Source organism: Fistularia commersonii, chromosome 3 (assembly GCF_037954325.1).
Source record: "Fistularia commersonii isolate RoL2024-O1a breed Wild chromosome 3, RoL_Fcom_v1.0, whole genome shotgun sequence".
In the NCBI taxonomy this organism is placed as follows: domain Eukaryota; kingdom Metazoa; phylum Chordata; class Actinopteri; order Syngnathiformes; family Fistulariidae; genus Fistularia; species Fistularia commersonii.
In genome coordinates this window covers 21,983,780-21,995,362 of record NC_141286.1, presented here as the reverse complement: position 1 = coordinate 21,995,362, position 11,583 = coordinate 21,983,780, and the positions used below count along the sequence as shown (strand labels likewise).

Below are 11,583 nucleotides of genomic sequence, written 5' to 3'. Positions count from 1 at the left end.
TGTTGTAGTTATATTTCAGTGCTAAAGGAGTATTGTTTTCTGTAGCTGGCAAGAGATTTCCATTAAATATTCAGAGAAGAGGCAGGAATTAGGACTTTCGTAGTTTTTTTTGTTTTTTTTTTATTGTATGCAGACTTGAGCGGAGAAGCAGCAGAACGTGAAGCTGCTTCTTCCACGTCTCCAGCGAAGCCGCCGGGTTAACCGAGCCGCTCGCCGACCAGCCGGAGTTGATCGTCAACCCTGTCGCGTGTTCCTCGAGGAGGCCGGCAGCTCAAAGTAGCGTAAAATAAATATTTACAAAAATAAAAGCTGCTTTTAAAAAAAGCCAGTTTTCCTCCCGATGACCCTCCCCCCCAGTACCGCCTGGTCAAGGTCACCTCTGACCTTCGGCCATGCACTTCCAACTTGCTGCACGTTTTACGCCCCTACCTGATCGGACAATGATACAAAAGTGATGATAAATAGTCAGGGATAAAAGTTAGTACTGGTCTTCGTGGATGGAACGGGGTGGGGGGCGGTATCTTGGTAAACTAGATTAAAATCACTGTTCTACATGTACTTATGACTTGGTCATTGTGATACACAATATAGCTGAAAGCACAGGGACACCTCCCAAAATTCGGGTGTTACCTTAAGCCGTGTAACGTCATGCACAGACCGCTCGCCCACCGCCTCAAGGCCAGGCGCCCCAATACTTTAGTCCATATTGTGTAGTCGCAATGTAAAGAGGTGGTTATAACTACTGTTGTCACTCACTGTTAGCCTTTGTCAAGAATATACTTCCTATATACAGCACATATCAAGTCTGGAACCGCCGACACGAATCCTCAAACTGACGTCGTCCACTTTCACGACAGCTTTTTGCATTATTTCAAACGGAAACATCCGGCGAAACATATCCAGCGTCACCTTCATCACTTTCTCAGCCACATTCTGGAAAAACGGGAAGCATCTGTTATTCGATACAAAGGGAAATAGAAACGAGAAAATAAATAGAAGCTTATATACACAACGAGCCCCTAAACAGCCGACAGATTTTCCCTTAAGCACTTTGAGGCGTTCCTGGCGGGCGGTCCGGGTCACGTAAATCACGCCCCTGTTCTTACTTGCCGCTCTCTCTTAAAAAAAAAAAAAGGCGTAAAAAAATGTGAGTGAAGCCTTCCCTGAAAAATCAAAGCTCGTCTTCGCATCGGATATTTCGGAGGGTGTGACGATGAGTTTCGGGACGAAGCAGCCGGGCGAAACGCGGGGGTCCTCGTCGCGTCTGTCCGCCTGGGACGACTCCGTGTCAGGCGGGTTCCGCCGCAAAACGGCGTCTGCAGCGAAGATTAAGGCCTTTGGGGAGAAACTTGCAAGCCAGCAATTGTCTATATGTCCTCCAATCTGGCCTTGGTTTTAAAAAACAAAAAAACATACACAGGAGGGCTAGCTGACGGAGACGGTTGTTCGGTCCATGTCGGAAGATGAATTTCAGGACCTTCTTTTGGTGCCGCTTTGACGACGGGTTAGACGTGGGTTGTGTCATAAATCAATGGTAACTTGGTTGTGCATTCTGAACTGTTTCATGACATTCGTGATATCGTTTTGGACTCATCAATTTGACGTCATGGTGGCAAATCCATGAGATTCATCAAGAAATGTGTTTCTCATTAGCAGAATAATTCAGTAATTAAGACATTATCTGTCATTTATTATACTATAATGTGCACTATGTGGGGGGCGGGTTCTTTTGTCGTGATGTAGCGTGATCTATCAAAACGGAGAAGGGCTCAGAAGGTCGTCAGAGGTCAGAGCTGGAGGCAAAGCCGGAAGCTTCGTCAGACGTTGGGACTAACGTTCTTCAGGTTGTTCAGTTCCAGCTCCAGCTGGCGTATTCGTACATCCTTGGTGGTCAGCTCCTCCTTCAGCCGCCGCAGCTCGTCCTGCTGCCGGAAGAACATCCGCAGGAGCTGCACGTGGAGACACGGAGTCGCAGAGTGAGGCGCTTTTGGAAAGAAAAGGTCAAAAGACTTTACGGCTCGAAATTCACTTCCAGGAATCCTCCGGGAGGAAACCTTTTTTTAAGTTTTCTTTTGGTACATGCGGTCACGCAGTAAGGGGCCGATGTGATGCAAGGGTCTGTGACGTACACCTTTGGCACCGCACTCAAAAACAAACCTCCACGACGAAGAAGACAACGGTATTCGTGTTCTGCACGGTTGGAATAATAACCCTGGACTATCGGATTGGTTGAAGTGTTTTTATTTTCTCCCAGCACCATGAATAACCCCGCCGTTAGCAAACCCCATGCTTTTTTTGGCCAAAATGTTGACGTTCCGCTGCGAGCCCTGGAGACCTTGCGCAGGCCAAAAGAGCTTGGACCTCTTCATCGGTCCATTTCTTTCCGGTTCTGTACATTTTGTGGCAAGGAAACAGCTGACCAGTGATCACCACATGCTTTTCACAATGGCGACCCGCAACCTCTTAAGAAGTATCTGGCAATTGGTGTAGCCTATGAGTTCGACCAATCACCGGGACTCCGCGTCTTACAAGTTCCTATGGAACCGTAAAAAGAACCTGCCTCGGTGTTGGAGCTAAAACGGTTTTAGGAACTGAGCTTCCTGCTTCCTCTGCTGTCCAAATACAGGAAGAAACAGCCGAGTTCCTGAAAAGGCTCTTGGAACTACAAAATGGGGTTCGAAAGGAGGTAATCGCCCTCCGACCCCGACGCGGATCGTGTTTTCATCCGACTTTTCCCCGCGTCTTTGTAAAAACACCGAGTCGCGGTACCTCATTCTCCGTCCGGGGCGGCACGTTTTCCAGCAGATCGATCCCGTTCACCACCACGCTCTTCTTATCCTTCACCGGGGCCTTGAACACCAACTTGTTTGGTCGGTTGTAGCCGTCCTTCAGCGACATCAAAATGGGATCTGTTTGCAAAAAACTACGGTGAAAACCTCATCCGGGACGGATTCCCGGATGAGGAGGCACCTTGCCCGCTTTTGAAATCAAGCGTGAATCCGAAGCGTTGGGTTTACCTCTATCGATGCCACTCAGCCACTCGCCGGCCGACAGCGCCGGTTCGGTTCCGGCCGTCATGGGGTAGATGTCCTCCTGGTAGGTGTCCGACTGCAAATGGGGAACGTCGGGGTGTTAAAAAGATATCTAGACGGCTTAGAACCAGAGTAGAACTTGTTGTCGAAGGATCGGCTGCAGAGGCGAAGGCGGTGCCACTGACCCTCCTGGGGACGATCATCGAAACCGGTTCGATCAGGCCCTTCAGGGTGACGAGCTTGTAGAAGCGAAAGACCTCGCAGGCAGCCACGTCCAAGCCGTGCTTCGGCATCACGCCTGCAAAAACCGACATGTCTTTTACGCGATGGATTTCATCAGTTCTAAGCCGACGTCGACTTTCCCTTCCGCTCTCGTCGGGAGGGGACGTCTCGCGACCGATCGCCGGTTGACTCACCGAGTCCTTTCTGCGGAGCCGGCGAGCGAAACTCCATCAGGTACTGGATGAACGGCTTCTCCGAAGTGACCTCGAAGTAGCGAATGTTGCCGTCTCCCTGCGGGGACACAAGTGGGTGTTTAAAGAGGCGCACGCTGCATCCTCCATCTCATCTCCAGTCTTTGTTGAGGTATCAAAGAGAAACTGGTGCCGGACCAGCATTCCCGGATTTGTCCTTTGGGACAAAAACGACGTCCTCGAGCAAATCTTGTGATAAAAACAGGTCTTTAGAATGGCGATATTTCAGCTTGTGTGAACTTACAGGCAGCCAGAGATGCATCATTGTCTCACTAAAGCTACACAAACATCATAAGACTCTGGAAAGATCTGGAAAGCTACTATCTCACACTTGCTCACATCTAAATATAGCTTTTTTTTTTAGTTTTTACGCTGTGAATCTTACAGGGTCACTATTTACAAGACCACAACTAGATTATTTCCCTTTTTCTAATTGTGCAATGTTTTCATTGGGTATTTGCAGAGCCTCTGCTGATTCAGTCCATAGCTTTTCCTTCTCCGCTCGTACGTGATACATCGGAGAGCTGACGTCGTGCACGCCGAGCTGTTCGTCCCCCTTTCTGGACGCTCCATATTGATCGGGACGTCCTTCGTCGCTCCCGTTCATCCATACCGCTAACAAGTACCGTCTCTGCCACCCGTACCGCCCTGCTGATTGTTTGTCTTCCTGGTTTCCTTTTCAAGGGTTTGTTTATCCATTGGTCGTTGATTGTGTTACATCACCGTAAAGACACGTTTGATATTGATACATAAACCCGAAATCTAAAACAGCTCAGATCACAACCTTATATTTAACAATCCAGATGACGGGAGCGCGCTGCAACTCCACTCAAGCTCCTAATCTTCCAGTTTTTAGCCTGCAACCGTGAAATTTCTCTAGCCCAGCGTAAAGGAGAGGAATTCTTTTCCGCCGGATCGGAGGAGAGGCCAACAAGGGCGTCCCTGACCTTTCCTGCCAGATACAGCATGTGTGTGTCGGCATCGTAGAAGGGAAACAGCAGCCCAGAGAGGCCGTCGATGTCCTCCTCCACAATTGGCATGGACAAATCCTCCTAGGAAGAACAACACACACACATACAGAATGAATTAAAAACACACTCGCTCCACCCAGTCTGGAATTATAGGCCATATGGAGGCGATGTCAGACCTGATCCCAGAGAGCGATCTGCCGCGTGTTCCAGCGAGAAACCCCTGTGGTGAGCAGACGCTTCATGTTGCCCAGGAAAACCACCCGGTTTACGCGGTGGTTCTTACAGCTGGCGTGCTGGTGGAGCGCCGTACACACACACACACACACACAGTGAGGCTTTATGAATCTAATAACAGGCTGATATTATATTATGTTTCTTTTATCATTATAGCGATTGAATCGGACAAGAGCCTGTTTTCTTTCTTTTTCTTTCCTCTTGTCCTTTCTTTCATGTTAGGTTTTAACCCTTTGCGTACGATCTTGCAGCCGAACATGCCCGGATAGTGATGTATTCATCAAGTTACTCTAGTGAAAATCTATATTTATATGCACTTTTTTCCCCCCCAAAAAACATCACATCTTGTTGCCGTTTGTTGTGATCTTGGCTTTAATTTTGTGTTTTAGATGTAATCAATATTTATTTACTTTTCTCCTTTGAACCTCGGCGATGCGCAGCGGGAGGGAGGTTTAATTTTGGCTGATCTTGCGACTTCTGCGGTAACACGTGAGACGGGATGACTGACAATCACGTGTATTTACTCGCGCAAAATTCAAAATTTAAAAAGTAACAAGTTTCGTGTTTGTCAATAGTCATTCGGACTTCCTGTTGGACAATCGGGAAATTATTCAATTTTCGTCATATGGACACAGGAACAGTAGGTTGAATCTTAAAAATAACTAAGATTGCATCCACGTGATTTCATTTCATCGCTTCACGGAATCGGTACGTGTGTTTTCTGCGCCTCGCTAACCTGTAGGACTCTCCCGGAGCGTGGCTCGATGACGCGCAGCTTCTTGTCTTTGCAGCTGGTGGCCAGCAGGCTGCCGTCCGTGTTGAAGGACATGCTGAGGATCACGTCGGTGTGGCAGTCGATCATTTTCACCGGCTCTCCCAGCTCCAGGTTCCAGATCAGGATCTGACACGGTCATGGAGGAGTGTTTGACCGCAACTGTTAAATGTTGAATGGCCGCTGATATTCAGATTGATGGAGTTAAATGACTCTCTTCCCGGAGATAATCATTAGAAGCGTTAAGGCACGGTGTGAACACACATGTTCACATTGTAGTGAAGTGCAGTGAGGTTCATGGCTGGTGAGGCAGGAGAACTGCGTGCCTCACTTAGCGACTCTTTGCAGGCGTTTTACGATCACTCAACAAAAAACAACTAGCAACATGCATACAGTTGTTGCCAAAAAAATTATGTACATTGGGAATGCAGTTCATATAGCAAAAGTGTTGAAACATTTTCATAGCGACATACAGAGAGACAGCAATACAGTCTCGGCCGTCATTGCGCAATCTACATTGAGGCTCAACAGTCCGCGGCCTCATCGCATGTCTGTTCCCGGTAAATGTGAAAATCCAGCAATAATGAATAAAAAACAATCTTAAACTGGTGAAGTTAAATGAATAATACCTTCATACTGAAAATCACTGATAAATATAACCATTTCATTCTTTTTTTCATTTAACGTTTTTTTCTTTCCAAGACTGGCAAGTGAGGCACGGCCTCTACTGCCTCCCCTGACTGCACGTCACTGTTATATTGACTCTGGATATTGAACTGGAGAAAAATAACAACCGAATACAGCATTCAGGGTGTTTGTGACTTCAAGTTTGAGCAGGTTGTGTTACGGGGGTGGGGAGGCTGAAGTGCTACCTTGTAGTCGTAGCCGGCGCTGAAGAGGATGCCGTTGCTGGTGGGGTGCCACTCGATCAGACCCACCCGTCTGCTGTGGCCGTACAGCTCCAGCACCGCCTCCGTCATGTTGCGCCTCAGACCGCCTTCGGGGATCTCCCATATCCGTACCTGCCATTTTGCGTTTAAAGCAAATACAGCGTGAGGTTCTACATGGAAGAGGTGACCTGTGTTTCATCTGTTATTATTATCATTGTTATGAGAGAAGCACACAGATCCATCTGATCGCGCACAAGCTACGAGTGTAGCCCCTTGCATTTGGATTAGACTGGATTACAGCAATGCTGCGAAGCTCTGCGATGGCCCAGAAGAGATTATCCACAAGTGAATGTAGTATAGAGGTCATAGCGCTCAGTGGAGTGTTGCAACAGGTGGAGATATCGGGAAAAAAAGGGCCGACAGAGGTCTGACGATGTGAAGTCAGATTAAATCGTGACCACAATTAGACTTCTGACGTCAGGGATACAGTCAGTTACGGAGCAGTCGGGGATCTGTGTCCTGTTTTCGTGCCTGACCTCTTTCGTGGGTTTTTGGAAACTTTAATGCATTTCATGGGCGAGATTTTATCGTTAAATTAGAAAGGTGTTCCCTTCTGTTATGTGTTTGCGCACAGCAGCTCAGCCAGCGCCTCGTCTTCCGTATCTCCGGCTCACAAACTGCACTGCATTCGTCCGAAATTAGTTTGACTTGTATCAAAATAATGAAAGATTCAGGCTGGTCTTTATAAAACTTTTATTACAGATATATAAAATTGAATCATATCCTTAAATTGATGAGGGACCCGTAACAAAATTCTTGATGCAAAACAGACCTAAAGGCACACGTAAAGAAAAAGATGGGAGTCGCTCACCGAGGTGTCCTCGGAGCAGGATGCGACGATGTTGTCGAAGAACGGATTCCACTTGACGTCCAGTACGTTGCCCTGGTGACCACATACTTTCGGGTAGTGAGAGTCAAGACGACCCGACTGAAAAAGAATGACAGTATTATTATTATTATTATTATTACTATTGCTGCCATCCATCCATTATCTACCGCTCATCCTGCAGTCAGGTTCAGGGGGACTGAAGCCTGAAGTCCCAGCCGTCACTGGTACACCCTGGATCGGCTGCCATTTGAGACTAAGGGACTAACTAACCATTCGCTCTCTCGTTTACGCATGTGGGCAGATTTTCCATTCCTATTGTTGTTGTTGTTTATGCTGTTGTTCTGTTACTACTACTACAACTACTACTACTACTATTTCTGTGTCTATGGAGGTTCCAGGTCATGGTGAATTCTTGTTGAAATTCTTGTTGTGGCAACTGGACTTGAATATCTTCACTTCCCGTATACCTAGTTTCTGCTGATCAACTCTGACATTTACATAACAAGCCACCATAACCCAAACCTGCCTAAAACCCTGGCAGTTATATTTGGAAACTCCCCACAGATCAGTAGAGCTGAAGAGGCCTCACGAATGAGGGGTGAAAAGTCTTCAAGTGAAAAAATTCAAGTCTAGTGGCCATAACATAAACATATTGACAAGAACTACAACTACTTCTATTACTACTCCATATAATAATAACAACAATAGTAATACAATGAGTAATAACAATAACAATAACAATAACAATAATAACATAAACATTTTGACAAGAACTACAACTACTTCTATTACTACTCCATATGATAATAACAACAATGATGAGAGATGAGATGAGATGAGATGAGATGAGATGAGAACAACTTTATTAATCCCGAAGGAAATTGTTGTGCCAGAGTTTCAAGTAAAAAACATAACAGTAATAGATAATAGTAGAAAGGAGGAAGAATAAGAAATACAATGAAATATGAATTGTCTTAACTGTTAGCTGTAACTACAAAGATTGAAGATTCCCTGCAGCTGAGGGAAGATAATACAATGAATAATAATAACAACAACAACAACAACAACAATAGTAATAATAATAATAATAATGATACTACTACTACTACTAATAATAATAATAATGAAAATAACAACAACAACTACTACTACTACTACAACTACTACTACTACGACTGCAACAACTAATCTGATAATAACGATAATAAAAACAACTGCGTTAAAACTTTGTTTAATTTATTTATGAATGTATGCATGTATTCTTTTTATTCATCTTCTCTGGAATATGTTGTTGGCTTCCCTACAATCAGTTCCTACTTTCCCATCGTTCCGTGGACGTATTAGTCCGCTTCCCTGGAGGGGGACTTATTTTACTGCTACACCGCTGACGTCCGTGCAGGTGACCGCCGATGCACGGAGATGGTGGGTTACTTACACGGGCTTTTTGTTCGCTAGTCATGTTCAAGATTTAATGTTATGAAACGTGTGCTTCTACGGTACGCAGTAGAACTTTTGTTGTTTAAGTAACTTTACAGTTGGCTGACATTTGTGGCAAATTGCGGCGAGATTCAACGTGAAATGCATGCTAACGCCGCGGAAATGTATGCTAACGCCGCGGAAGTGCATGCTAACGCCGCGGAAGTGCATGCTAACGCCGCGGAAGTGCATGCTAACGCCGCGGAGGTGCATGCTGACACTGCGGACGTGCAGGCTAACGCTAGGAAATGAATGCTAACGCCTCGGAAGTGCATGCTAATGGCGAGGAAAAGAATGCTAATAGTGCGGAAATGCATGCTTGTAGTGCGGAAATGCATGCTAATAGCGCGGAAATGCATGCTAGTAGCGCGCAAATGTATGCCAATAGTGCGGAAAGTACTTGTATGCTACAGAAATGTTTGCTTGCGTTTTATGTGCGGCGATTGTCTTTTTCAAAATATTCGCATTGGAATGAATGGTAAAAATTAATGAGGTTTATAATTTGATGGTCACAGGTTGAATTAAATGTTTATTTTTGTGATTTTGATCAGCAAACTGACAGCTGAAGATTTTATCTTTTTCAGAAGAGTTGATGGTTTGACTTTCCTATGAACCCTTTGCCAATGTTCAGAACACTTAAATGTTTTGCTCAATTTTTATATAATTAATGTTTATTCCATTTGACTACTTGTTTTGGTATAATAATATGTCAACACTTATCATTTATATTTTAGTGTGTATGTCCTGTAGATTACATGCACAGTCTCACATAGCTGTTTCTGTGGACTCGGATGCTTGGAGATGTAATGGAGAGATCACAGACTGATTTATTTTCTCTTTTGTGAAGGAGGAAAAAAGACCCCTGCACATCCTAGCATCACTGGCGTGCGCCTCGTTCCACACATCACAGAAGGCGGTGAATCTGGATGAGAAGTTGGTCTGCAGCAATCTTTGTCGTGACCCAGATCGATGAGGTCAAGCTACAAGCAAGTGAGTGCCTTGTACTCTGGACCTCCACCTCCCACTTCTCCTTTTACTGACACCCTTGTATAGTTACATGACTAGCATGCAGGTCACACATCATTTGTGTAGACAGAATTTTTATCAATGTTTTCCATGGGACATGACTTTTCACTCCCACAGAACAGGTAAGTGAAGTCTTCAGTCAAGTTAATATGGTTATGGTGGGTCTGAATAGCTACCCCGATGAGGCTACAACAGCAGCTATTATTTTTAAATGTAATTTACCTGTTATAAAGACATTTTCCAAGCACAATATCATCTGACAGCCTCATATATCACATGTAACACTGCTATGGTAGCATACCGTGTCATGCTTTTTTAACTTTCAATTGAAATGAACCACTTTATTTGAGTTGGGCTAGGTAACATCTATATGTTTCAACTCATCCTTATGTTCCCTCAGCATATGCAAACTGCAATGGTGTGTTTCGTCTTTCCAGAGAATTTTCTCACTGCATAAATAGAGATGATCCAGAGCTACCTTTGTTATGAGGTGCGGAGAGAAGGGGATTTGAAACGATGAGAAGAGGGTGCGGCTTGTGATCGGTTGTGGTTATTGATCAACGTGTGAGGGGAAGGATTGTTATTGCAGTACCCCTCCATGTCCACTGTGGGGTGCTGGCTCATAACACCAGATTACAGAAAGCTGTTCATTTGAGTGATGTCATGATCATTTGATGTCACCTCAGTCCATGCACTTGTATTTATTCACTGACTCAGAAATTTATCGAGGGGAACGGGGTTGCACCTTTGTGAGGACGCGCGTGGCGATGCCTGATATTGCCTGCACACTTGCAAATTTAATTTTAAATGCGTTCTCCGTGTTCAGCTCTAAGCACTTTAATCCAATAAGATCTGAAATTCATGAATTTCCAAATGGGAGCCTTACACTGAGCCCTACAAATGGAATGGAAATTTACATAACTGAAAGCACAATGGAGAAAAATATGTGTGTAGCCTCGACCCCATTGGAGCTCTTGAATATTGTGGTGGAAAAGTACGGATAATTTAAACTGATGTTTTGACAACATTAGCTTTTGAATTACATGCCATTGCGCGCTGCACGAAACATAAGCTTAGCATCATGTGCAATGCATCTTAATATACTACCGAGACGCAAAGCAACTTGTATGATGTCACTACAGCTGTCACTACAAAGCAGACATTAACACGACAAGGAAAACTCACAAATTGGGTAGGAAGTAAATATGGACAGCATGATTCTCAACTTATGTTAAGATCTGTACCACAGGCCTGTGTCACTGGGATGTTGCAATCTATACATTGCTAAAGTATATGTGTGTGCAATTTACTATAGTTTCAATTTCATCAGATTACTTTTAAATGTAAATGTTGGGTGAGAACATAACATTCGGCCTCGGAGATACAAAGCGCTCAGGTTAGGTCATTGCTGATTGAGCCTCAATTTGTTTCTACTGGAGGGGGCTCGGGGGCACACAATGGCAAAAAAAAAAAAAAAAAAAATCATGTGACTTTTGAACAGTCGTCCTCTCTGTACGGCCAACAAAGCAGACATGCTAGAGACCTTCACCAGCAGAAACTGGTCATTTTACAGGGAGATGAAATGATTCAATAGATCTTATAGGCTTCCAGATTGAAAAATAAATGCACTTATTTAGAACAGCCTCTTTCTTAGTTTAAGTCAATAGGCATTTGGGCCCCAGGGCTTATCCCACCATTTTTGCAATGCCACTGTTTGGCCAAATAATGAAAACATGACTTAGGTCATTGCATAATTCCTCTATACAAGTCTGATATTACATTCAATGGAGATGCTTGACTTTTTTTTTTTTTTTTTTTTG

The 11,583-nt window shown here is 44.5% G+C and overlaps 1 protein-coding gene across 3 annotated transcripts in view; it reads right to left on the bottom strand.

Moving 5' to 3' along the window:
- Positions 1-100: 100 nt before the first annotated feature.
- Positions 101-11,583, bottom strand: part of coro2ba (coronin, actin binding protein, 2Ba) — a 36,991-nt gene continuing 25,508 nt past the window's right edge. For all 3 annotated transcript variants that reach the window (XM_086144151.1, XM_086144152.1, XM_086144153.1), the window contains exons 3-12: positions 7,244-7,360; positions 6,355-6,504; positions 5,447-5,611; positions 4,653-4,769; positions 4,453-4,557; positions 3,449-3,545; positions 3,218-3,330; positions 3,018-3,108; positions 2,770-2,909; positions 101-1,949 (exon numbers count right to left, since the gene is read on the bottom strand). In XM_086144151.1, the coding sequence (XP_086000277.1) occupies positions 1,818-1,949; positions 2,770-2,909; positions 3,018-3,108; positions 3,218-3,330; positions 3,449-3,545; positions 4,453-4,557; positions 4,653-4,769; positions 5,447-5,611; positions 6,355-6,504; positions 7,244-7,360 (1,227 nt within the window). In that variant the 3' untranslated portion in view covers positions 101-1,817. The remainder of the gene's footprint in view (positions 1,950-2,769; positions 2,910-3,017; positions 3,109-3,217; positions 3,331-3,448; positions 3,546-4,452; positions 4,558-4,652; positions 4,770-5,446; positions 5,612-6,354; positions 6,505-7,243; positions 7,361-11,583) is intronic.